A 27,245-nucleotide genomic window follows, 5' to 3' on the forward strand; every position below is an offset into this window, starting at 1 on the left:
TGTAAAGGCCCCACTAACAGCAGCATCAGTAATTAATAACCTTTCCCAATACATAAATAGTATGAAATCCTTTCTACTTCTAATGCTAACAGATCATGCCTAGTAGTTTGACTGCCCATCTCTTTTTCAAATTTAGTAAAAGATCTTTCAAAGGTCAACACAGAAATACTCTCCCATTGTTTTCAAACCAGACATGTTGTCAACTATTGCCAGGAGGAAGATGATTCTACTTTGGCAGCATTTTCTTTAAGTTATTTTCAAGAAAGCAAAGAAATTCCAGTCAAGCATTACACTGCTCTCTCATCTTCTTATCAGAACACATCATCTTACATTATTGGAGTGCTGGATGATACAACATCACTCTACTGTTAAGTATGAAGAAAAAATCCTCCATTGAGAGGGCTGCTTTTGAAAGTCACTAAAGTGTGAATGGTCCAACATAAGCTGTGCCTTTTTTCCCAGTTAATCTGTGTTACTTCATAGTCAAATGGTGTTTCATACAGTGCTTGAATAAACACAAACAATAAGCAGTCACACAAGTGTTAATTAATAGTGATCTTGGCATGAAAATAGTAAGATGAAATCATGGGTATTTCATACAAGTAGCAGATTCCAGAACTATAGTAATGGAAACTATTCACTTACAAACATATTCAAAAGCTGAATTTCTGTCTAGTTGATGAAAATACAGAAAATTTACACATAGAAGTGGATTAGAGGAAAAACATGTGATCTTAAAAACTACCAAACTAAGACAGAACAGAAGTTTTAGCACGACAACTACTGGTTTACAAGAAAAACTAGGAAAAGACATTTAGGAGGAATGACAGTTACTGGGTAAATCATAGGCAGTGATTAATTTGTGTTCTGTACTTACAGACTAACCCAAGTTTCTCCCTTTCACTGGCTGGTATTCAAACTCAGTTTAGGTTGTATTCATGAATATCTTCCCAGTCCACCATGTTCTTGGCAAAAGAAGAAGAAAATCCATAACAAAGTTGAGAGAGCAGAAAAGAAGAGTCTTTATTAATCATGTAGGAAGAGGGAGGGAAGACAGGGAAAGTAGAAGAAAGAGGCACATGCAGGGGAAAAAAGAAAAGACAGTATTAGACTACTCCTTAGAAGAATCCAAGGACTTCTTGGTTTCACCAACCATTCCCAGCAAAAAAACCTTTGGCAGTTTAATATTACAAAAACACAGGACAGTGAAGATTATCCTTTTGAGGATGTCAGAAGACACAATATGCTCTTTTCTTCCCTTACTTATCTGTATTTATGTGTGGTAAAAAGGCCTAAAACTGAAGATCCAATTCTCTCAACATGCCTTTTGCTCTATTTTGAAAAAGTTAAAAATAAAAGAATTCTAAATACTTTAATGATGAGACTGCAAACATATTTGGAAGAAGTTGAGTACTGAGTGGGTACCAATAGCTTTGAGGCAGTGAAACAAAATGCTCATCTGGTTCCAAAGAGCAACAATCCTGGAGGCCTCAGAGTTGAAGACAGAATGCAGATAGAATTTTGCTAAAAAGAAGGCAGGAGAAATAGCCTAATTCCAGAGGTCAAAGAGGTCTCAATACAAAGATTCATTCTTCAGACTAAGAGCTAACTTTGAGTCTTCTCTTAAGCACAAAAGAGATGCTAAAATACCTTCTGTATCCCCAGAGTTGATTACAAGAAAGTAGAGAAATTGTCAATAACTTTTAGCAGTCAGCAGAACCAAGCCATCTGGTCTTCCAGATAATGGCCTCTCCTAACCTGACTGGGAACTGCCTAAGAAAAGTAAACTGTGGAGTTCCAGAAGTTCAATCATCTTGAATTAGAATTTACCACTATTTTTCTTGAAGCAATTTTTTAATAACTGTAGCAATTATTAAGAGCAACCTATAAGATGTTGAATAATCACTGGTCCAAAAACAACTAAACCCCAGATTTGTGAGCTCCTCAAAGAACTCTATCCACCACTTAAAAAAAATAAGGTATTGATAACTGTCATTTCTCTTTATCATGGTTGCTGACATTTACTTCTACTTTTAACCCAGTTTAATTAGGAGTTATCTTGGTAATACTGATGGAATAAGTAAGTAATGGATAAGTAAGTAATGGATAAGTCAAGTAAATTTTATTCAGAGGTGTTAACATAGGTATTAACTTAATAGCTCCATCATCTAGCCACACTACTACATGTTGTTCAGAAGAATGTGCCACTTGACTACTGAATCATAGCTTCAGCAGGTCATTTTTGAAGTCTGATTTTTTTTAAACGTCTAAAAGTAAGTTACTAAGAAAAGTAAATTCAACTGAACTTATGACATTTAATAACAAGACTTTAAATGGCTGCAGAGTATGATATTTTAAATGAAAACAATACTTGAGAGGTTTTTTAATTTTTTTTTTGTCAATTAAAAAAAAGGGAAAATTATCAGGAAGCCATTGGAAAGCCATCTAGAAAAATGAAAAAAGTCTATTTTAAAGCCAACCATTTCTCTTATGAGTAAAAGTATCTCTACTTCAGTTCACACAGTTCAATTACTACTTGATTATGAGACAATATATATTGAGAGCTGAAAGACTTAAGCACACCTCATCCCCCATGCTCTACTTGGTGGAACACAGATGAAATTTTCAAATCTTTGCTTAGTTTCACCTTTCCTTTTGCCAGTCTCAAGTGCTGCAGACTATCACACAACTCCCACCAGCCTTGAGAACTGATTCCATGATCCTCACACAGCAGACTCTATTCGCATCTTTGGAATAATCCCTTTGTCCAGCCAAAATCAACGTGTAAGTTACTGTGCTAGTCTGCTCAACAAGCAGCTTCACAGGACAGCCTGTGAATTCTCCAAGGAATTACCAAGATTTGATGTAACTAGAAGAGCAACCAAACTCAACTCAGAAATTACTATGCTTTATTATTAGTAATGATATTATTTAGAGAAAATGGTTGTGTAGTTGGAGAATAATTTCCCATTAGGTCAGAAATTTATGTCTGAAGTGAATTTTCTAGAAAGAAATTTCAATTCTGGCCATGAAAAGAAACTCACTTTCTTTCCTGTGGTCACATAAGAGGAGGTAAAAAACAAAACAAAACAAAACAAAGCAAAAATGAAACAAAAGACAAATCCAGCACTAAACCAAGATCAGAAAACATCCTAAAGGCGTCTTATTGGGATAAATGCCAAAGAGTAAATATTTCATGGTATTATCTCATCTATTTAACTGTGAGACTATGTTTTCCTTAACCATCTAAATATATGAATGCATTAGGTTTCCCATGCAAGATTTTGATAGTGGAGAGGGCTACACGCTGTTTTCTGTGAAAAAACTCCTAGAAACCTCTATGTTTATGCAGCCAATTCCAGTCAAGGCCATCAGCAACAGGTGTAATGCTTCTGGGATAACACATGGGATAAGATGGAAAAAGGTTATTGCAAAAGTGTAATTACGAACAGAGAAAAGAAGAGTGAGAATATGTGAGAGAAACAACTGTGTGGACTCCAAGGCTGATGCATGTGATCCACTTGCAGCCCATGGCAAAGCAGCTGTGCCCCTGCAGCCACAGAGGCCCATGGGGGAGCAGAGATCCAACTGCAGCTCATGGAGGACCCCATGCTCGAGCAGGTAGATCCCAAAGGCAGCTGTGACCCCACTGGACATTCATGTTTGAGCAGGCTCCTGGCAAGAACCTGTGGACCTGGGGAGGGAGTCCAGTCTGGAACAGGTTTGCTGGCAGGCTTGTGATCTTGTGGGGGATCCACGCTGGAACGGCCCGTCCCTGAAGGACTGCACCTCGTGAAACGGCCTCATGCTGGAACAGCTGGTAAAGAATTGTAGACCTTGGGAAGAACACACATCGGAGAAGTCCATGGAGGACTCTCCCATGGGGGAGATCCCACACTGGAACAGGGTATGCAGAAACCCCCGTAAGGAAGAAAGAGTGGCAGAAAGAACGTGATGAACTTATCACGGTCCCCATTCCCTGTTACCTCCTGCAGGGAGGTAGCAGAGAACCAAAAATAAAGCTAATCCTGGGAAAAAAGTGGGAGGAGTGGGGGGCACGTGTTCAAAAGACTTGGTATTTTTTTCTCATCACCCTGTTCTGATTTGACTGGTAATGAATTAATTTCAGAAATTGAGTCTGTTTTGCCCATGATGGGAACTGGTGAGTGATCTCTCCCTATCTTTATCTCAATCCAGAAGCCTTTAGCTGTTTTCTCTCCCCCTGTCCAGCTGAGGAGGGGAGTCATAGAGCTGCTCTGGTGGGCATCTGGCATCCATCCAGGGTCATTCACAATGAAGAACAACTTTTCTTCCAAGAAATATTATACAATAACCAATACAATGTGTTTTCGTGAAGATAAATATTGACATCATAAACTACTATAGAGGCAAATACTGAATGCCACCAGTTATCTCCTGATCAGTTCTCTGCTTATATAGACTCTTTGGAGTCTTTGGAATACTTTCATGGAAGAAAAGGAGTTGCAGATTGCAGTATTTGATGAAAACAAAAAAAAAAAAAAGGTACTTATATTTTCCTGGAGAATAGGGGAAACATTGAATCTTGCCAAATAGGTTTGACATTTCAGGAAAACAAGAAATAAACAACAAATTCAGAAGACTCTGTTAGAAGACTTCAGGAATGAGGTGGTAGGATGGTGTATGCATGAGAAAAAGAAATGATCTGGGATTGGATCCCAATCCCGTCCCATGAAAGACACACATCTCAAGGTGCACACACACTGAGGCTTTGCTCTGGTATCTACAGAATTATGTGCAATCACAGGGACAAAACAATGAAAGTACACCAGGTGTATCTGCCTCCAAAAACCTTGCAATAGAGCACTGCACAAAGAAAGGCTTATCTGCATTTTCAGTAACTTTGAAGTGCAAATGAGGTACACATTTGGAAACTTGATGAGAGAACAATTAATGAATTTATTGTTTATGTTGTTTTTCCTTCAGGCCGTGACCTTTGAGCAGGCAAAATGTTACTATTAACTACGTGATTTTCTAACCAAAGATAGCTGGGTAAACAAAAATCATTTAAACAAATAAACTAACAGACAAACCATAATTTTCTACTTTTATGATAACTGTCTGAGGTAAAGGTGGTGGCAGATGCAAATTCTGAACTCTGGATTAGAACATGAGACATGATTGCAGGGCTGGATAAACTGGGCAGGAGAGCATGGAAAGCGATACTACCTCCTTATGACCTTTTTATTACCGTCTGGAGAACTGATTTTCTTGGGTCACTAACTGTATTTAACTGGCATCTTTGCCAAAACGCAAACAGATCTTTACCTCGAAGGCGCCTGCATGTTTGGCGTTCTTATTTTCCTTTTAATAAGGACTAAAATAACATGATTTTAATAAGAGAGCCCGACTTAAAAAGGAGGAGCGGCGAAGCCAAGACGGACCGTCATCGTCCATCAAAGCCTGAGCGGTCCCGGCCGCCGGGGATGCCGGGCGCGCACCGCCCGAAGCGCTCCCGGGGCAGACGACGCGTTTAACGCGGCCAGGGCGGAGGGGAGAGGAGGGACCACCTCGGGAACACAAACAAAGCGGCCCCGAGCATGAGGCGCCGCTGCACCAGCGCTCACGGCGCTGCACAAAACCCAACTTTTGGCCGGGCGTGCCTTCAGGGGAAGCCCGGCGAGCGGAGCCGGCCCTGAGCCCCCTCGGCTGCCCGCGGCCCCCGCAGCCCCGTGGGCTCCACTCGCCGCCCCCCCCCCCCCCGCCGCCGGCTCGGGCCCGCGCGCCCACCTTGGCTACCGAAGAGGCTCCAGAGCTTGGCGAAGATTAGGCCCATGCCTGGCCTCGGCTTCCCGCCGAGTACCCGGAGCACTGCGAGCTCACCCAGGCGGCGGCGGAGGCTCCCGCAGCTCCCTTGACGGAGGTTCCCGCAGCGGCCTCGGCAGCGCCGAGCGGGCGGGCGGGCACACGGAGAGGGCGGGCACGCGGCGCGGCCCCGCCCCGCCAACGGCCCGCGCGCGTCACTGCGGCGTCACGGCGGCAGCGGCCCCGTGCCTGCGGGGACACGCCTGGGCTGGGGAAACCCAGGGCGCTGGGCTCGGCACGCTCCGGAGGATGGAGCCGCCCCGCAAGGGACGAACGCCGCCAGGAGCGCTATGCCTCCGCCGCGGTGGTCGGTGCCTTTGCCGTCCCCGTGTCCTTCAGCCCGGCGGTGCTGTGGCCGGTCCGGGGCCTCTGCTGTTGGGAAGGGTTGAGGGTTTCAGGACAGGCAGTACTCTCGTGTGTAGTAAAACTTGTGAAAGCGGCGGATTTGCTTTCAGGGCTGTGCTGCATGTTCCCGTACCGACAGCTCTTGCGTGGGTACCCACGGCGGTTTCCTCAGCGGCACTTTCGGGAGGGTCGGTCAGTGAGCACGAGCACGGGCCCGGTCCGCCCTAGCGAGCGAGCCCGCGGGCACTTCGGTGCAGAAGAGGTGGAAGTACAAAACTTGTTACTTGAATCCGCTCGGCAGAATTTCACAGAACAAAAAACACCCAATAATAATAATAAATTAAAAAAGAAACCACGTCATCAACGTCTCGTCGGATAAGCCCCGCGGGCTCTGCCGCCGCCCTCCCCGTGCCGCGCGGGGAGCACAGGCGTGGCGGCCGCCCCTCCGCGGCGTGCCCGGCTCCCATGGCGACACCGCAGGCGGCACTTCCTGCCGCCGCCCCGGAGGAGGCGGGGCCGGCGGGCCCTGGCGGCAGGTGAGTGTCGGCCGGGAGGGCTCAGCGCCGTCCGGCCCGGCCTGGCACCTACACCTACACCTACACCTACACCTACACCTACACCTACACCTACACCTACACCTACACGCTCCGCCCTTCTTGTGGCGGCCCGGGTCCGGCCGGGGCCTGTGTGTGTCGGGGCTGAGGGTGGCGGCGCGTCCCGCTGGGGTGCGGCCGCCCCCCGGGTACCTCTGAGCTGAGGCGAGGGCGGCCGGGGGCGTGCGAAGAGCCGCGAGTCCCGTTCCTCCGCTGCTTCCTGGTGTTTTCAGTAAGGGGCTGGCGAGGGAATCGAGGAGGGAGGTCCATATTCCGCTTCCTATAAGTGAGCCGTCTGTCGTTTTCCTCGCGTGGGAGAGGGTGGGCAGGGAGGTTTGGAACTCTTGCCCGGTATCTCTGGTGCTGGCTGCGTGTGACTGATCGCACTGCCTGTGTAGATCAAAGCCCTGGTCCGGCTTCGCGTTCCCCGCAGAGAGGCACATGAAAATCAGTGGCTTTCTTCTGAAGTCCGTCATGCCTTTTCTGGGGCGAGGTGTACGGCACACCGGGTCTGGAGAAAAAACCGACTCTCAGGTACTGCCTGCCTCCTGCTGAGGGTTTGAAGTGTGACTCTTGCACTCGACGGGCCACTGGGCAGCCTCCCTCATCAGCCTGGCTTCCTGCTGTATCTGAATTTACAAGCATCTGTCCTGCCCCCATCAGCTGTGTTCCGGAGCCTGGAAGATCGCCTTCATAGCGTCAATGTTGAAGTCACACATAGGGCTTATAAATGTCTGCTTAATTATTTTCAGGATTCCAATTCTTTAAAAAATTTAGAAGTGTGGGGGTTTTTTAAAGGCTAGTTTATTATGCTTCTGAAGAAAAACCTTTCCGGATGTGAGCCATGTGGGGATTTCTTTTTTCCCCTGTAGTGCAGTCGTTCTAGGACAACAGGCACATGATATATCACATTTTCTGAAATGTTAAAACTGAGCTTTGGTGATTTCAGTTGTATCGACTTGCAGTACTGTTAGACTGTAGTACTATTGTAGTGCTATTAGTTTTCGTGGCCATAGCAAGGTAAATTCTTGTTATTTTGCTGGACTGTAAAAAGAAGTTAATTCAATTGCAATTCTTTCTTTCAATAGCTGCTAATGTTGCAAATAAGGCTTTGAAACTCTTACCCGTGAAACTTTGTCTGGACTCAAAAGTAAGTCTAAACAAGTCACATTCTTCTAGCATTAGGATTTGAATTGAATCATAAATATATATAAAAAAAGGGGGTTTTGTATGATGAAAGTGACAAATAGCCTCTGTTCAAATAAAATTAATACTGAACATTCTGATCTCTTTAAGTATATTTAGTACAATGAAAAATTATTTCAGTAGTCAAAATTCCTTAGTATGAGTGGAATAAACCTAGAGTCATGTTCTCTCCTTCCTTCCATTTATGTTTTTGTAATCAAATTTAAATTTTTAGGTAGTCTCATTTCAGACTGAAGTGTATATAATTTCTCAAAATACAAATAGAAGGATGGGCAGATACCATTTGGGAAGATAACTGTGTTTTATATCCTACAGAGAAAAATAGAATAAAATGTCAGGACTGAGCAACAATGAGATTTTATAGCTGGGCTTTTCAAGAGGAGTTAAAGCAACAACTTGAAATTTCCTGTATCTTTTATCCATGTATTATTTTTCACCAGACAGCTTGAAGATTTAAGGATCAGTAAAATTTCTGTAATTGAGAATAGTGTTACAGCCATATCCTGACCAATATTTGGAAGTTTGGGTGCAATAAAATTGCATTATTAAAATAGGAAGCATCAGAACCAACAGCTTAGTTTGTGGGTACATCTTATGTTACATTTATAAACATAGAAAATATAAGAATCATGAAGAAAATCCTTGGCTTTTTTCAGTTCCTATCCAGCAGATTTTAAAAACTAAAGGAAGATGTCCTTTTTCCCTAAAATTGCTTTCCAATATGAAGTTGAAGAGTATCTCACCAAAGTGTTCAGAAATAACGAGGTATGTGACATAGTTACCCCTAACTATCAAAAAATAATGGATTTTTGTGTAACTTTATAACCTTACCATAAAATATTGTCTTCACATTAAACACATAGTTTTTTATATAAAATATTTTATATTTAAAATATGAAATTAGTATTTATGCTCATTGGCTCCAAAGTAGCATAGATATGTTTAAATTAAATTGAGTAGAAATCAGAGAATTCAGTTTTAGATTCCACTGAAGAATGGATCATAGATCATTAAGCACATATTAACCACATAGTATTGACAAGAAATACTCCCTTACCCCCAGTGGGATATATACTACAGACAATCTACTAATTCCTAATGCCAAGGATAAAAGAATTGCTTTTTATGTACATTTTTATCAGTATGAAAGTTACTGATTCATAGATTTGAATTTATTCTTCCATTTCCTTAGGGCTGGTCTATGTACAATAGCAGAGAACTCTCTAGCAGTTGCTTTGATGCTTGCTGCAAACTGTTCACAGTGATGTTGCTGATAAAGCTGTTTTTCCCATAAGTATTTTTCAAGAAATTTGTGAGGTTTCCAGTGGAATTAGGCTTCCAGACGTGGACATTTGTCACTATTGCACACCACACAATCATATCCCTCCATTTCTGTGTTTATTTAGTGGGGTTCTTTTGCATTGGGCAAGAGGCTTCTGTGTGAATCTGTTAATATAAAATATCTTCTTTCACTTTCAGCTTATCACTGCTTTAGGTGCACAAGAGGCAGAGAATAAATACCAATCTCTGTTAAGTCATCTATCTCATCCACCAGCTTTTACAACTGTAAGAGTAAATACCCACTTGGCCTCAGTGAAACATGTGAAAAAATTGCTGTTTGAAGAGATCCAGAAGGTTTGTGCAATTTCTTTGTTACAGCAAAAGCAGCAGGGTATTTCATCTTTCATCTGAACATGAGACCTTTTCATTACTGGAAAATATACCTTACCTCAATGCATCCAGTGGTATTAACATTATGCAATCACACTGATTTCCTGTCAGCATTAAACATTAAATGAAGATCCATTGTGTATCAGTATCTCTCATCTCATCCCTCCAAGAAAGGCCTTAACAGAGGGAAAAGACATATGACTTTTTTTTTTTTTTTAATATGGCAGATCCAAACCCTTGATAGGACTGAGGTACTGCTGTGGTAAATAATGTAAAGGTGTCAGAAGAGAAGATGATAGATAAAAAGGGTAGCTCAGTGTGCTGTCTTCAGCATGCTCAGAACAATTTTATTTATGACTAAAGGAGAATGCCTGTATATCTCACTGCAGAAACTGTTCAGGAAAGTGAGAAAATTGCTATGTTTTGGAAACTGGAGCCATAGTGATGCCCTGTAGCCACTGTATTTCCTTCTTTTAAAACTGTTTTTAATATTTATATAATTTTCTGGATTTTTACTTTAAACATTTGTTTATCTGATAATACGCAAACTATTATGTTTAAGAAATGTATAATTTTGAAATTGTGTCCTAAATCTTCACTCTGTCTAAAAAGATCTGGTTCTTTAAGTAAATTATTAATGCTAGTGGGTGTACAGGGAGCTTTTGCATGACAGGAGCCAAGACATTTCTGTGATGCAGAGGCAGTTGACAGTGTTCTGCTGGCTGGGATGGTAATGAGTTTTGCTAATTTTAGCTTGATTGTAGAAATCTGGAAGTGAATATTGCAGGGTTATATTTTGCTTCAAGGCAAATGGCTTTTCTGAAAACTGACTTAAGACCAGCTTTTCACAAACTTATTGTATTTAGAAGTGTAATTACGTGTTAGAAAAGGAAACCACATAGCACTTGAATAGAAGTATGATCATGGATTGTTCCCTTTTTAAAGAGAAAATATTTATTAGATGCAAACTGATTTATGGTTTTACATGCTTTAAGGTTGTATTTTAGAAGGCTCAGATGAGAAGACATTATTTTGTTTAAATCCAGGAACCTTTATAAAATGGCTTCTTTTTTCAGCTAAATACATAGCTCAGATATCAGTACCCAAACCTGGGCTGACAAGAAAAATGAAAAGTATTGCCAGCCTGGCCTATTAAATAAGAAAAGCAGTACATGAGTAGAGTTAAACAGTGGCTTATAACTAATAACTTTAGTTAACACAGTTAACTAGTTAACACAGAATATGCTCAAGCTTCTAATGTGGTGGTTCTGACAACAACTCAGCCTTCTTCCAGAAGAAAGCAAAAACCAGTGATAGAGTTATGAGTGTCAGAACACTCTTCTACTCCCTGAAGTCAGTTCTCAGTCAATCTCTTTGGGGTCTTGTTATTTCTGAATTTATTAAATGTTCAGTCATTTGTAACAATCCTTTTATTATATAATGTCCCCTTGCACCTATTTCCCAGCTACTTTTAAATGTTTTCACTACCTTTGTGTTTTGTGCTGTGCAGCTAAAAAATATGAATGGAAAAACAGTTTTCAGTTTAATTATTTAAATATTAGGTTTATTAGTAGTGCTTACTAATTATATTCTTTTAATGAAACAGCAGTTTAAAGGACTACATGTTCCAGTTCTTGAGCACCCAAAACTTCAGGACATTTTATTAATTCCTGTCATTGGACCCAGGTTTGAAATTTTCAGTCTTTAGCCTTAAAATCTTGTGTAATGCAGTTTTCCTACATATTTCTTGTTAAACAGTTATGATAACTAATTCAGTATAACTGAGACACAACTTCATTTCTATTATTGGACCTGGTAGACAGTCCATATACTAACCAGGTCAGAGTTCTAGTCCTTAAAAATGAAAGAAAACATAGAGTTCTGTCCTTATTTATAAGACTAATGTTTTATAGGGAAAAACTGGCATATATGCATCCTCCCTGGAAGCTGGGTAGATGGCAGACAGAAGAACTGATGCAGTGAAATACAGAACTATGCCCAAGTACAGGCAGGGTTTTCTTCCACTGGAAGAAATTAAGATGAATCAAGAGTTACTCAGTAGTTGTTAAACACAAAAAATTACAATCATTTGTCATAGGAAGGGAGAGAGGACTATTTCTCCATCCCAGTATAATTTATTTGTATTCCTGTGTCAGGTTCATTATAGTGGCAGAATGTGCCAGAATCTGCATTATTTTGAGGATTGGTTTTCTTCTTGACTCTTTGTTTTCTCTGGGGCTAAAAGAAATATTTTAAATGTAATACATGATAGTTAACTATTTTTTCTCTATTATATCTGACAACACCCATATTTATGACCTAGAGTTGACTTGGGGAGTATTGGGCTTTTTATTTCAGTATACTTTTCTTTTTTACTCAACTACATTTTATATTTCTAGACGAGATTTAAAAAAACATGCCTCTGAAGTCATAGTTGGAGCCCAGTGTGGATATGCAGTACTTCGAGGAGCTCATGTTTATGTCCCTGGAATTGTATCCACCTCAAGATGTAAGAGTTCTCTAAAAGCTGGCAGAAAACGTGTCACCCTTGAATAATCAATAAACGAATAGTGATGCAAAATTGTTTTCTATTCTCAGCTGAAATTACTCTTGCAATTGTAATTTATGGTAATGGCACTTTTTAAAGTTTTTCTGGATTTTTTTTTAATGTTTCCACTATTTTTCATTTTAGCTGTAGTAAGTTATATGTAATTATTTCTCACTGGCATGGCCTGTTTTAAATTCCTTTTTCCATATAATTCATAGCTGAAGTATTGGTTCTCAAGAATTTCAATTTCTTGAAATTTTAATTTCAAATATTTTTAAAGAGAGTTTTCAAAGTAAAACCTGGTTTTGTAAAAGAGTTATTTTACTACTAATACTGTAACTTAATATATGGATGTGAAGTTGAATAAACTTTAAAAAGTTGGCTGCTTTGCAGTCTTGTAAAAAAGAAATGGGATTCCGCATCTGGGTGGTGACTAGGTTTATCTTGATTATTTAATAAATACAGATCTTTTATTTCTCCGCTCAGTCACAAAGCCACTTACCCACATGATTGTTAGATTTTAAGTTAAAATCTAAAAGAACTCACATTTTTCTAATCCATTGGCAATTCATTTGTTTATGTAAGAGAGATGTAGTAAAAATCTTTTTTTCATTGATGAAAAGAATCTTCAGTTTTTATGTCTGATTCTTAAGAAATGGAAATCATGCATCAATGCCTGTGAGACAAGTTAAAAAAATTACATATGCATGCTTTTTGTTCAGCAACCTGTTTTCATTATTTAAATGTCAAATTAACTGTATGTAAAACCAGTATAATTTTGGATGATTCACCTTATTCTATTGTGATGAGATCTAGCGATCATCTTGATTCTTATTATTAAACAAAATGAGTCAGAAGAGCATTTGTCAAGTCACTTGATTTCCTTTCAGGAAAAAAAACCTTCAAGAAATTTTAAGCATGTGCTTAAGTCCAATTTACTTAATAGGAATGTTTTTCAATCTAGGGCTTGATAATGGAAGAAGTATATTGGTATAGCAGTTGTTGAAACTGGTTATTTAAATAAGTCCATAAATATTCAAATCCTTCTCTGAGTCAGCTAGTGATTTATCAAAATTGCCGCATGTAATTATGCATGCAACATCAATTCAAAGAAAATAAATATACTACAAAACTTATGGAACACTTCATGGGAATTGCAGATAAGAAAATAAAAGGGCACACTGCCCACTTGTTGCCAAATATAATAAGGTTGTATTGAGCACAGATGGTCTAACTAGGGAGAAAAATAGTACAGCAAGGACACACATTTAATCACTAAACTTGCAATCCAAATGAGGGTAAACTAATGATTGGGGACTTTGAGCTTAATTTAACTAATCAAATTCTAACATTTATGTTTATGGAATGCTGGTATAATCTACAGAAAACTTAATTCTGTGCAGGACTAATATACTTTGAAAGGATGATGGTCAGCAGAGAGTGAAATAAAATCATTTATGTTTGAATACTGCAAAAAACATTGACATATATGCTTGATGGAAGAGTTAAATTGCTGCAGGTTTTTATTCAGTGAAGTTTAAGCAGACATTACTACTGAGCAATCACGTAATGTGTTGTGTCACATTGTGTAAAACTAAGTAGTGTAAAAAACACATTTTCAATGGCTAACCAAAAAATTACAGTTCAGGGATTTCAGGGCATTTGGATATAGTCAGAAGGCCACTTGAAAATGGAAAAAAGGATTCTCTAGTACAATTCCAAGATTTTTTGGGAAGCTGAATTGTCACTAGTCTTGTTATATGTTCTGGTTCCTCCAGCCTGTCAGTCACCTCAGAAATGCAATTTTGGATTTTTTTTTTTTATTGCTATCAGAAAAGGCCTCAATTTTTAAGCATATTTTTTCACCCAGGCAATACATAGCACTTGTTCACTGTTCTGTAAAATCAGCTAAACCATCCCTTTTCTATCTTTCTTTTTTGTAACTCAGAAAGTTTAAGTCTCTAGGATAACACTTTTAGAGTTTGGTGCATATTTACATATTTTACTGATCTAGTGGGTTTTAATTGGAGATATAAAACTCTCTAAGAGGATTTTTGAGAGTAACAGTTCCCTTAAAAGGAAGAGAACCAGACCAGAACAAGAATATATAATCATTTGTGTCAAAGCAATAAAATAGTTAGAGAAGGAGCTATAGCTATGTTCTAGGTAGCAATTGAGAGGTCATTAGATAAATATAGCACTCCTAACTTGGTTCAGTAAGGGTGAGCACTATTGATTCATGTGCTTGTGTACTTGGAGCTCACACTGAGGACTGGATTCTGAAGAGTGTGCTTAAAACTTATGGATGACCCTGCCATGATAAATAAAGTGCAGGTTTGTGTTGCCTCTTAGAAAACAAGATACAGTGACTTGCAGCTTGGTGTCTCTCAGTACCTTCAGTCATTTGGTAGCCATCATTCACTGTGTAAAACTTTCAAGTTTTCTATCAGGTGATCTTTGATTTAGAAAGTGAAGTTTGGTAAGATAGAAGAGTTGAAGTAAGTAGTCTAGTGAAAATCCAGAGGTTCTTGGTCACTACTGTTAAGTGTCAAAATTATTTCAGGCTTTCCATTTCTCTTTGTGCAGTTGTGAAAGCTGGAGATGTGGTTTCAGTGTATTCAGATATTGAAGGGAAATGCAAAAGAGGAGCCAAAGAATTCGATGGAGTCAAAGTTTTCCTTGGAAATGGGATCTCAGAACTCAGTCGCAGTGAAATCTTCAGTTCAAGTGGCCCATTGAAGTAAGTCTGTAATTGCAGTGTACATGTAAAAATTTGCAAAGGGACGTAAGAAGATGGGAAAACACTTTGAATTATTTTGTACCCTATGTGCAGTAACAAGATGGCTTTGCATGTTGGGATTTCCAATATTTTTTGGGAAGCCGTTAGTTTCATAGTGGGATCCAGATACCAATTTACTTGAGAGGTAGGAGGAAATAAGTGGGAGTGTTTTAGTAATTTATACTTACTCAGTTCAGTAATATCAAACAGAACTGACAAAAGTTCTCACTCTGGCAAAATTTACTTTTGGTAAATTGTCTTGTACTGCTTCTCCCTGCGGATGGAACAGAAGTTCCAACTTGTCAATTTCTCCATCTTTTAAAAATATCTGTGAAGTTTGTTTTGTTGTTTTTTGTTTGTTTTTTTTTTTTTTCCTGGTGGGACAAAGGACAGAACATAAGGTCAGATATCTTAAAAAAATGACTAATATTTGCCAAAGTAGTTACCTATTCCAAGATTATTTGCTATTTTGTTGATGAAGCATATGGTTTATTCCTCTCATGTCAAAAACACATACAAAAAAGCAATGTAAAAGACTATGGACAGTCAAATTAATGACCAAGACTTTACTTCCTGAGAACAAACTACAAAAGTTCTAGTGAAAAAAAAGTACATTGCCAGAGATTTTCTGATTTTTGGGAGCTTAAATACAGTAGTAGTAGTGGTAGGATGTACCTGTTTAGTTGGTGATAAGGAACAGCAGTGTGTATCACTAAATCTGGTGTCTGCAAGTTTGCTTTCTCATATCCTTCCCTCTCGTTAGACTGTCCAGTACATACGCAAAATAATACTCGTTCTCTTTAGTAATCTTTTGTTTGTAGACTCAGTGTTGCTCCTTCATGGTTTTCTCTTTACTGCTATCCATTTCCTGGTAAATGGGTTTAACAAATCTGCATCAGAATTTCATCCACATTTAAAACTATTAGGTGACTTCTAATTGCAAATCCATGTTCCTGCAAGGCTTGTCATATAGGATTTCTACAGTACTTTGACTGAAATCTCAGGAATTTAGGAAATGGTGAAAAATCTAAGTAGGAAATCACAAGCCAGTGCCCTAGTGTATGCACATGGCTAGCCAAAAGCAGTTATAGATTGAAGTTAAGGTTAATTTAGGTCTGGTTATATGCATTTCTTTACAGTATCAAGGCTTGGATTACATCTTGGTTTATCCTGTGTACAGAACCAGAAATTTGCTTTGAGGAATTTTAGAGATGGTTCCAGTTCATCATGTAATGCATTTTTGCCATGATTTACTCAGCTTAATGATATCATTTTAAAGAATATCATATTACAAAATCATAGAAGTATTTTTCTTGGTTGTTCTTTCATTTTTGCAAGATTGTTGTCTCAAGTTGCTATTTGTAAGCATCATGATTTTAATTGATTACTGTTAAAATAAAACTGAGTATTTGAATTTTTTTTTTCATGTTTTTCAGGGGGCTGGGTATAAGAATGATCGAGCCAGTCTACCTTAGTCCTTCATTTGACAATGTGCTCCCCAGTCATTTATTTTTACAGGTAAGTTTGTTCCTACAAAACTGTAGGAACAAAAGTCTCTACTATTTACAGAATAATGAATGTTCTCTTAGCACATATTCATGGTTTCTACATTCCTTGTGCATTGTAGTACCTAATTCAGTCTTTGGATTTGAGGAACACAAAGCATTTAAAATTAAGTCAGTATCTACTGACTGTATGTAGGTGGTTTAATCATACTGTGTCTGAGATATGAGAAGGGATTTCAAAGCAACCTAAGAGATACTCACTTGAAAACATAGAATTTCCTCTTGCACAGATACTCTGCACAGAGCTATTAGTTTTTGGAATCTACCTATGAACTCTGGAATACGAGCCCCTTTCAAGGTACATCATGCTGTAGATAATCAGGAAAATCTGCAGATATTAGGTTGACTTGAAGCTGTTATTTAAGTACTAAAGACAACTTTAAAAGGTTTTTATACCTTTGTGTTGAACTAAGAAGAAAGTATTTCTGTATTTTTTAAGGTGCAGTACTGTGCAGTTACTGCACATTATTTCCCTTCAGTGCAGCCATTCTGTTTATACAATTAACAGTGCATTTCAGCTTCTTGCTACTTTAATTCAGCAAACTTAGAGTTATGAGTTTTGATCTTACTGTTCTTTAGCTGCACAAATATGTTACTACAGTAAATGTTCCAGTAAACAGGTTAATATAAAATATTTGTAATAAACAGAGCTGCTTTGCTCTCTGCCAGTATCAGCTTATTTTATTTGGACTTTAACACTTGCAGTCTCCTCAGTCATGAGCTCTTAAACTTCAGTCGTAGATACTCAGACATAGCTGTAAATAAAAAACGAGCCACTGGAGACTTCTGACATAAACTGTCCTTTATATATAATACAAATAGTTCATTTTCTGTTAAAGAGCAAGAGCAATATCATAGATATCTTCACTGCTGAATGAATTATTTTTTTAAATGAGTTTGCCATTCCTTAATGAAGGCGTTGATGCAGGGTATAAAGTTTGAATTCTCCCATATTTGTTTTTATGATAGAATTTACCTTCTGTGGTTGTGAGCCATATTTTAGACCCTCAGCCAGGAGAGAAAATTTTGGATATGTGTGCTGCACCTGGAGGAAAAACAACCCACCTTGCAACATTAATGCATGATCAGGTAAGAGAAGTAATTTGGCATTTTCTAAGGAAAAAAAGTGTGACCGCTGTTCATTTGTACAGCTCTCTTCACTTAGCTGTTAGAATGCACAGATAATTTACAGCAGCAAACAATTATTATTTTGACATTTTACTTACCAATGTATTCTGCTACACATAAGAGTTATTGAAATGAGCAACATTCAGTCTTTATCAAGTATTTGCCATCAGCTTTAAAACCTTATTTACTACAAATTGACAGTTGAAATATGTTTAATTTCACTTTTAAAAATGTTACTGAATTATTTTTAATCATAGAATTTTTTACATGCAAGACGTAGTTATGCAAGCATATGCTAGATTCATGAAACTGAGATGTATAAAAATCAGGGGTTGCTGCTGTGTGCCAAAGAACCACACAACTCTCTACAGCAGCACACAACTCATAAAAATACATTAAAAAGTTCCTAATCCAATTAGGATTCTTCTCAGTAAAAACTACCAATTCTGCATTTTAGGCTGAATTTCTAGTCTGAATTTGTCATTCTGTGGTAGAATGTGACAAATCCAAAACTCTGTCATGAACATGTAATAAAAATGAGAAGAAACAAGAATGTAGATACAGGATTACAGCTTCGCATATGTTAAAATGTTATGTGCAGTGAAATACAGAAATGCAGGTTACTCTTCTCTCGCAGAGGGGAAAAGCATGTAATATTTCCTCTAAAAGTTTGTAAGGCTTTTATTATTTATGTTGAAATAGAGTTATTAGAATACATCAGATTGTTTAGAAGTCTTGCAGTTACATTATGCAGTACTTTGCCTGTTGCCTGAGCATAACTGTGAAGGCACAGCGTGTAATGGTATGAATGCATTGAGAAAAGGCATGCATTCAGTTCTGTGATGGTTTGTCTGTGGAAGTGTTTTCTTCCCTCAGTATGGAACAATGGCAGAAGGCATTAAAAATGCATTAGACATTAATTATATACATATATAAAGCTTCCAGTAAAGAATTTCAGTGTGATAAATAACGGAAATCTGCTAATCATATATTTATGTCATGGATTTATTTACATCTATACTTTTTTCCATCTCTGTATCTACATTTTTTATAACTTTGCAGAACTGCTTTTTCCTTAGTCACTTTACATATTTTGATTGTGTTTACCTTCAGCTGAAGTGGTAAAGATTAAGAATATAGATGTTGAATATGTATCTCACTTGATTTTCATTTTCTGAGTATATAATTTTAATTTAAGATATGGAAGTTAAAAATATGGGAAAAAAGCACTTCTTTTTGGATTTTAAATTCCATTCACAGATTTTCCATACGAATTTTTCACAGACAGCATATTAAACCATTTCCTCAGCACTGCGCTGGAGTGTGATCGTATTTCCTACCCTCTTCATATGAATTAAAAACCTGTTGAACTATTTTACTAGGCATTCGAGGCTTCTACCCTATTTTAAATGAAGTTAGACTTTTATCTTAGTGCCTAGTTAAGCAGCTCAAAACAAACAGAAAGAAACAACCAACCAAACCACTTGCCACTTGCCAGTGAAGTCAGATATTACAGCATCCCTTAAGAGTGACAGTGCCCAGCAGTCAGAATGTGCACAGCTTCAGACTAATGTGGCTGTTGGGGAAAACTCATGCAAACAAGGACTGCAGGAGTGTGGACTTGAGAATAAAATGATTCTGTAGGGAAGACTATGCTTTATACAACACTGCCCAGGGTTGGGGAAAGGAAATCAGAAACATCAATTTAATCCCTATGCTACTAATGAAAACTTTGGGAATTTTTTTTCAGGGTGAAGTAATAGCCATGGACAAGACAGCTAACAAGGTCAAGAAAATCAAGCAGAATGCTGAATTGCTACAGTTGAATTGCATTAAGGCCTTTTGCTATGATGGAACAAAGGCCCTTTCAGTTGAGAAGAGGGAAGATAAACAAGGTAAGAAAAACAATTTGGGTAGTAGTAGATTTTAGAAGAAAATAGGAATGTCTTGCAAAAAGAGGATTAAACCTGTCACAGGTTTACAAGTCCTTGACAGATACCCAAGTTGCTTCAGCACTGTGAACGCACTTTTATTTTCTACTCTTTTGTGATTATCAGCTTCTCTGTGAAGCAAATACAAAAGTCAAATTATCTGTCCTTGTCACAACCTAATATTCTCAAAGGAAATGCATTCCTTTCCCAGATAGAAGCCTTAAAGCTTCTTTTCATGATCACATTTAACCCTGTACTGGGAATTTTCTGAGTTAGTCTGAGAAAAAAAATATTTTTGCAGACTCGCTTCGCTTTTTTGCTTCATAATCCTCATCAGTAAAATGGGGTTATTAATACCTAACTCCCAAGAGTGCAGCAAGGTTTAGTTCATTAATGTTTGTTCAGCTGTTCAGAGGAAAGTTATATACAAGTGCAGTGTATTATTTTAGGTAATTTCATTTGCTTTTCTGAAGTGATGCATTTATGATACTGGTTCTGTTCCCATGATGGAATGATTTAAATGGTATCTGCTGCCTTGATTATTTTTAGTTTGTTGTGCAAAGTATGCTGTTCTTTCTCAGTCTATTTTATCTCAGTCACTGGTTAGCCTAAGTAGGAATCAGATTACATAATTCACCTTCTTTGTCCCTATGCATTGCAGTTATTCCTGCTTCGGAGGAACAAAGGTACTTTCTTAAGTCTTTTTATGGACATCAGATATTGTAGGTGGCAAGTAGCAGTTAGAGAGATGAACAGGAGCAAGCTGTAATGCTGAGAGATAATGAAGGCTATCCCTGCAAGTAACACATCACATGTTTTGAACATTTTAGTAATGGATTAGAGGTAGATAAACCTGATACACTCATTTGGTAGTGCAGAAACAAGCTAGGTAGCAGTAGTTTGATAGTACAAGTTTGGCAGCAGTAGTACCTGGTGATGCTGAGCCAATCTCCCTAGCACTGAGAAGATAGAAACTTCTGGGCTGTTGAGCTATTGAGGTACAGATTAAAGATAGGCTCTGCATATAGAAGATATATATTGTCATCCAGGTAACAGTCAGAAATTGTTCTTCACAATTGTTTTGAATTGTTGTGCCATGGAGGCAGCATGTCTCACACATAAGAACTTGCAGTAGTTCATGTTATTAGGAAGTGTTTTATTTTATATAGCTATGCATGCATCACAAGAAATAGTTATTATATAGACAGTCCAATTATTGTAAGGCAGTCTCAGTGATTAACTACAGGTTTGTCTCTGTAAAGGTTTACACACTTTTGAGCTGACTGTGGTTCTTTACAGCGTATATTTACAGTGTACAACTGTGTACCCAGCACCTCTGACCAATCATGTTTCAACTTTTTGATTACTTTTACATTTTACTTTCAAATTACTAAATTAAGTTGTTAAAAAAATACTGCCTAGGGGGATCATTTTTGAGCTCACAGAACTTAAAACTGTTTAGTTTTCTGGGAGATGAGAACTACCACCAGCAGTGCTGAGACTTGTCTCTAGCTGAGACTGGTTTTGCAGACTGTCTATAGCATATGAATGTTTTATGTCAAGGAAGAAGCAATAGCTTCTCCTTACCTACAATGAAGTCTCAAGGAAGGAAACAGCCACATTTTACATTAACTGCTTTTTACAGAAGGGCCTCCATTCTTACCAGAGTCATTTGATCGAATTCTTCTTGATGCTCCATGTAGTGGGATGGGACAGAGACCAAACATGGCTTATTCCTCAACTTTAAAGGAATTGACCTCGTATCAGCCACTACAGCGCAAGCTTTTCACTGTGGTATGTGTTATACATTGAGTAGATAAGCTAAATTGAATATAAATGCTTCTGCAGCATAAAACTTCTCCAAAAAACAGTGCCTCATTTTTCCTATTTTTTCAGCAGCCAGGAAGTATTAGGGTCCTGTTAAACCTCTCAGCTTTACCAGATCTGTTGCTAGGTGAAGCTAATTCTTTGGAGCATGGGAAAGGTATATGTAATGCATAGTAAATAGAAGGCTTTGTGTTCTGTTAATTCCCTCAGTTTCATCACTTTTACATTATAATAATTACAAGGGTCTAAGTCACAGAACAGGTGGCTTAGGAATATGCTAAGGAGTGTGCTTGGGCTGATGCTGAAGGATAAGATGAAACTTGTCAAAATCTGAATGATACATATTCAAAGTGAGTGACAGCTTGAAAAGCAGCATAGATACAGCTTCCATGCCAAATACATGGAAACAATTGACGTGTAATATAACTGACATAAGTATTGTGTATCCATGGTTGGCAGCAGATGGTGAAAACAGATCTAATCTGTCTGGGATATGCAGAGCTGTACAAATAACAAATCTTACAAGGTGAATCAGCTCAATGACATTAATAAACTGCATGAGCTGTAATGCCTGTATGGAAAGAAGAATCTAATCCATGTTATCCTTTGCTATATTCCCTGAGAGGAATTAGTATTTTAATAGTTTGAGTTTAATTAAATGTTTAGTTTTAATATTCTAGGTACATGGGTTATTAGTTAATGTTGCTTAATATGAAAGCTTTAAATTTAAAAATAAGCTGAAATGTTTTTTATTCTTCCCTGCAGGCAGTGAAGTTGCTGAAGCCAGGAGGTGTTTTGGTATATAGTACATGTACAATTACACTTTCAGAAAATGAGGAGCAAGTTGCTTGGGCCCTGAAAACTTTTCCATGCCTCCAGCTTCATCCACAGGTAATACTATTTTCAGGGTACTTCACACAATCTAGTGCGTTTATTTTGGAACTGTAAAGTTATGTGTTATGTTTACCATCAATAAATCATTTTTTTCACCTTTTTTCGTCATTTGGACAATTTTAACTGCTGTGGATAGAAATAACAGAAGGATTTATGAGGCTTTTTTAAAGTCTGTTTTTGCACTTAATTGAGCTTTATTTAGGCATCATTAAGTAGTTTCCTGCTGTGTATTGTGGGCTGTGTTTGATTTGTACAACAGTCTTTTAAAACACAACGAGGACAAAAGATAGGTCAGACAGGTTAAAACTTCTCTTGCCATTTCTTTTATGCATATATTTTATTCTCTTCTTTTGCACATTAACAGGAGAGGTGAAGTTGGTATTTTTTTTTTAATTAATGCCACTGAAGTAATGAAGACTTGCATATAAAGTATTTGACTTAAATCAAAATAAATTTGTTTTTTAAAGAGGAAGGATGTTATATATATGGGAGCTAATTTTGATTTATTTAAAAGGAATGAGGGAAAGAAATTATTTCAGGCTCAGTGTCCCAAGAATGTACCTTGTCTTTTTTGGAGTCAGTGTCTACCATTAAGATGTCTGAGAGGAGGTAATATCTAGGGAGATACTAGTTTTTTTTTTTAATCTATACCACCTACAGTTCATAAAATTCAGAAATGCCTGTTACCTTTAATAGTACTTCGGGGGTTTCATCATCAGACCATGCGTGTCCCACTTCCTCTTTGATGAGATGAGCTGGGTGGGGTAGTTGTTTATCATCCTGGCTTTGAGGAAAAGTCTTAACTCTGATACCTGCTTAGCTTATACATCCTGTGATGACTTCTACCTTTCTTAAGAACCTTAGATGAACCTTTAACTGAAATTAAAAAATATATTTATACAATAGGTGCACAATGAGAGACTGGCTGGTAAGTACAATGGCTGGTAAAGATTTAACAGAACTGAAGCTCTTCATCAAAGCTTTCTATGATGTGTTCTTCTGCCTGTATTCTCACCATCCATTCACTAAGAATTTTTCAGACATTTCAGCTGAGATTATACATTTAACCTAACAGCATAAAAAAGTTCTCCATGATAGAATGACAAAGCAAAACACAAACCTTATTAACTCAAATGCAAGATTAATTCTTTATATATAGACTCTCTCACCAGTAACATCTGTGTCTTGTATAAAGCACTGTTTTTCACACACAAATGCCATATCTGTAAAAATTAATCTTTTATGTATAGTATATTTTAAATGAGATGACACTGAGTGGTTTACCCACATATAATACTGTTATAATGCACATTCATGAATGTGCATTACAACTTAATACCTTATAACCAGTTCCTTGTTAGTGTAAACTAAGGTGATATTTTCATATGAATATGAAGCAGGAGTCTAGGGTCTACTTACCTCGTGTTCCTTTATGTATTTATTTCCCATATTCTTTAGTGTCAGTGGAAGCCTCCTTTTTTATCCAGTCCACTGTTTCCCACTTTCTCAGTGGTAACAGATCCTGGAAGCATATTGGGTAATGTGGGCAAGGAAAAAAACAGGAGATGGAGCCATAGGTGTTTTTCTTGTAGGTGGAGGTTACCACATGGCAGCTGTTCCTTTGTGCAGACTTCCTCTTAGGAGTTCACCCAGGAGCTTAAATGCAGTAACTTAACTGGAAGGAAAAATTAAAAGGTAGAGGAGGACACTGCTCTGCCTTTAAGCAAGTTACTTGAACCTGTGGAAGACTGTTTTCCCTAGACTTTTACCTTTCCTTCCTATTATGTCAAGTTGTTACCCTTGTCTCCCTTTGAATGCTACTTGTCTCTCAATTTGCAATAGACACCTGTGGCTTTTACCTGGAAAGCACTGAAATCCTGCTGAGGGAAAGGAAGAATCAGTCTGCAGCCCCTTGGCTGCCCAGCTTTCCAGCTCGCAGTATGTGGTTAAGCAGCTAACTCACATCATGTGCTGGCTGGGTGAGCTCATGTGTTAGCAAAGTGTGTGATGGCTGAAAAAATAGTCTGCTGTAGGCTGCATTATGGACTACATTAGACTAGATTGACAAAGGAGATCTATTTTTGATATTGCAGTGCCAGCTTTTGCACACTTTGTTCCATCTCCTTACTTAATGCATTGAAAGAACAATCCAGCTAAGAATTAAATTTTTTCCAAGAATTAGGGTATTAAATCAAAAACAGTTAAGGCTATTCACAAGAAATACTGAGAAAAGGGCTGGGATTTTAAGTCCTCTTCAGGATTTTGAAGACAAATGTTATCTCTAGAAATTGATTTTTTTTTTCTCTGCCTCATACACATGCACATGTAACAGTAGTCCCATTTACCTGTTAGTCTTATTACATGACTAGAAAACTCAAAGTTACATTTTTCTACTGCATCACCTGCCAAAATGATACCTCTTCATGAAGTAAAGTACTCTGGACTGGGGCTTTTAGTCTCTCCAGTTGAAGTTTTTACTGTGAAGAATCCCCATATTTTAGGTTGGACATTAGGAAGAAAGGTGATTGAGCATTGGAATGGGCTGCCCAGGGAGGTGGTGGAGTCACAGTCCCTGTGGGTGTTTAAGGGAAGATTGGATTGCAGTTGGTGCCATGGTTCAGTTGACAAGGCGGTGTTAGGTCATAGGTTGGACTTGATGATCTCCAAAGTCTTTTCCAACCTAGCTGTCTCTGGGATGTTCCTGCTGATTCTGGCAATGGGCTAAGGACTCACCATTTCTGACTTAAGTCCTAGCTATTAAGTCAGTAGACAGAAGTGCTGCATCATTTAGAAGTGGCAAGCTAAACCCTTTAGACTGGCTGTCTGGTGGTAACAGCTTTCTTGGGATGTTTCAGCCCCTGGAGTGATGAATCATTTTAGACCGGTGCACCTATCCTCAACAAGTGCTCTAAAGTACTGAGATAAAGTGGATGAGGAGCATCACCACTTCCTCAGAATACTTGTATATATCTTGTATAAATCTTGTACATATGGTTTTATAATATTGGCCAGATGAAGGCAAGAAAAGAAGCCCCATTACTTCTGAATCTTCTGATGTGAACAATATAAGCAGAGCTTGTCCAAGTCAATTTTTCAGTAGCTCTCTGTATCCTCAGCAGAATACATTTAGGGCATTTAAAAACTTTAGAGATGTATTAATTTGCTTTTCTTTGTTACTTGAACAGGAACCTCACATTGGAGGAGAAGGCATGAAGGGAGCTGGATTAACACTTGATCAGTTGAAGCTGCTGCAGAGATTTGATCCATCTGCTGTGACATTGCAAGGAATGGATATTAATTCTTTGCAAGATTCCAGAGAAGATGACCTGATTTCATCGGCAAATAAGGACTGTATAGGATTTTTCATTGCCAAATTTATTAAATTGAACAGTAAATAAGGATTTGGGAATGCAACCTGAAAAAATACCTCAGTGAGTCTAAGAACAGTTCAGACGTGAAGTGCCTTTCTTCCTGCTGCAATGTTACCAAGCCAACAGGCTGACGGCAGGGTTGCTATGGCAGCAACTAAAATCTGCCAGCTGTTCTGATGGGAAAGAGCCACAGGTTGCAGCAGAAAAGTCATGTTTGGGGGAAGGGTAGTGTCATTTATAACTCTCCTTTTGTATTTACAGCAGGTCAGTGCCTGAATGACAACTGTGTTCACTCATACTGCTGTCTGCTCTGTTTTCCCCTTATCTGGTGCAGCAAGTGTAGGAAGGGGATGTAAGCTGCTTTATGAAATGCAAACATAAATAAAATAGGAACTATTACAATGAATTTTGGAAAGGGTATTTTCTGTGGAGGTTTACCAATATTCAGTTTCCTTAAATAGTGCTTCTCAAAACACTGCAACATTTTACAAAGAACTGTTTTATAAATTGATACTTAGAACCTCATTTCTCTTTTATTTTAATACAAGCAAGATTCTCTGTACACATAGTATATACACAAAATACGATTAGGCTTTGTAGCATGTCTTTTATAGCAGCATGAATATATTAAACCATCTCACTCTGGGAATGTAAATAAATATTGTTTCAACATCAAACTTCCCATGCATAAACTGTATCGGTTCTGAAATAGCCTATTGGACTGGCTGACAAGTGACAGTTTCAAAATCAAACATTCGTAACAGAAGGGGCTACAGTTATAACAAAATATTATGAATATATCAAAAGACAGAAAACAATGCATAATACCATCTGAAATGTTGCAAATCACCTTCCAAACATCTAAGGATATTAACCCTTTATTGGTTAGAAAGTATCACCAGCTAAAATAATGAAAATTGAAACTGGGGAAGCATGCTAATGCCTTAGTACGTTGCTCAAGGTTTAAATAATCTAAATTTCTTAATGATGTTAGATGTATTTGAAAATTCTTCAGTTCCAGTTTGAATATTCTCAGTCCTGCTGGAACTGACAATAGCACTAAAATTAGAAGGAAGGCTGAGGACAATGGAAAAACACAAGCTGACATCTCTGTATGTTTGGTGTTTTCCTCTTACTTATCAATTTCCAGTTTTACAAACCATTTTCTGAAAAATGTCTTTTCACACATAATTATTTGGTTGGATTAAAAAGAGCAATAGTTCTTTTATCATTTGTCTTTCTACTGTCAGAAAAAAAGAGCTTTTTGTATTTGCTCGCAATCAAAATTATTTTTCTTGGTAGTCTGGTTTGTTTACTTGTATTTTCCATAAATGTTTTGATACAGTATGTTTTCTCCTGCTCTTGAATAAAAATCAAATGTTTCTTCTGTCCTGCCAAGGCTGACTAGTACATCCTCTGTAAGGTCTATCCTAGCAGGATAGGAAAATGGAATTCTTGTCTACTACTTCTCTACTTCTATTGGTCATTCCTTGCCATTAAACATGTCTAAAGAAGATTTAAAGTGATTTTGATTCATCAGTAG

General features: G+C 38.0%; 2 protein-coding genes across 6 annotated transcripts in view; one reads left to right on the forward strand and one right to left on the reverse strand.

Moving 5' to 3' along the window:
• The window catches only part of ARL5B (ADP ribosylation factor like GTPase 5B), a 40,078-nt gene that overhangs the window by 10,111 nt on the left and 2,722 nt on the right, over positions 1 to 27,245 (reverse strand). The window contains exon 1 of one of the 3 annotated variants that reach the window (XM_062507483.1): positions 5,770 to 5,914. The exons of 1 other annotated variant lie outside the window; for it this stretch is intronic. In XM_062507483.1, coding sequence (XP_062363467.1) covers positions 5,770 to 5,815 — 46 coding nt within the window. In that variant the 5' untranslated portion in view covers positions 5,816 to 5,914. Of the gene's footprint in view, positions 1 to 877; positions 952 to 5,769; positions 5,915 to 27,245 lie in introns of those variants that run through there. One more of the 3 variants, XM_062507490.1, reaches the window with a different exon arrangement.
• Positions 7,049 to 27,107, forward strand: NSUN6 (NOP2/Sun RNA methyltransferase 6). Of its 3 annotated transcripts, XM_062507452.1 has the most exons (14): positions 7,049 to 7,316; positions 7,871 to 7,932; positions 8,645 to 8,753; positions 9,468 to 9,623; positions 10,333 to 10,389; positions 11,266 to 11,345; positions 12,059 to 12,168; positions 14,794 to 14,947; positions 16,423 to 16,504; positions 17,521 to 17,640; positions 19,430 to 19,574; positions 21,256 to 21,404; positions 22,203 to 22,328; positions 25,517 to 27,107. In XM_062507452.1, exons 3-14 carry the CDS (start codon positions 8,679 to 8,681, stop codon positions 25,727 to 25,729), a joined length of 1,467 nt encoding a protein of 488 aa, XP_062363436.1. In that variant the 5' UTR covers positions 7,049 to 7,316; positions 7,871 to 7,932; positions 8,645 to 8,678; the 3' UTR covers positions 25,730 to 27,107. The 3 variants fall into 3 exon arrangements, with proteins under 3 accessions (XP_062363436.1, XP_062363446.1, XP_062363455.1); XM_062507462.1 differs by lacking the exon at positions 10,333 to 10,389; XM_062507471.1 differs by lacking the exon at positions 10,333 to 10,389 and having other exon boundaries at positions 11,269 to 11,345.

This window comes from Cinclus cinclus, chromosome 1 (assembly GCF_963662255.1).
Source record: "Cinclus cinclus chromosome 1, bCinCin1.1, whole genome shotgun sequence".
Classification (NCBI taxonomy): Eukaryota; Metazoa; Chordata; class Aves; order Passeriformes; family Cinclidae; genus Cinclus; species Cinclus cinclus.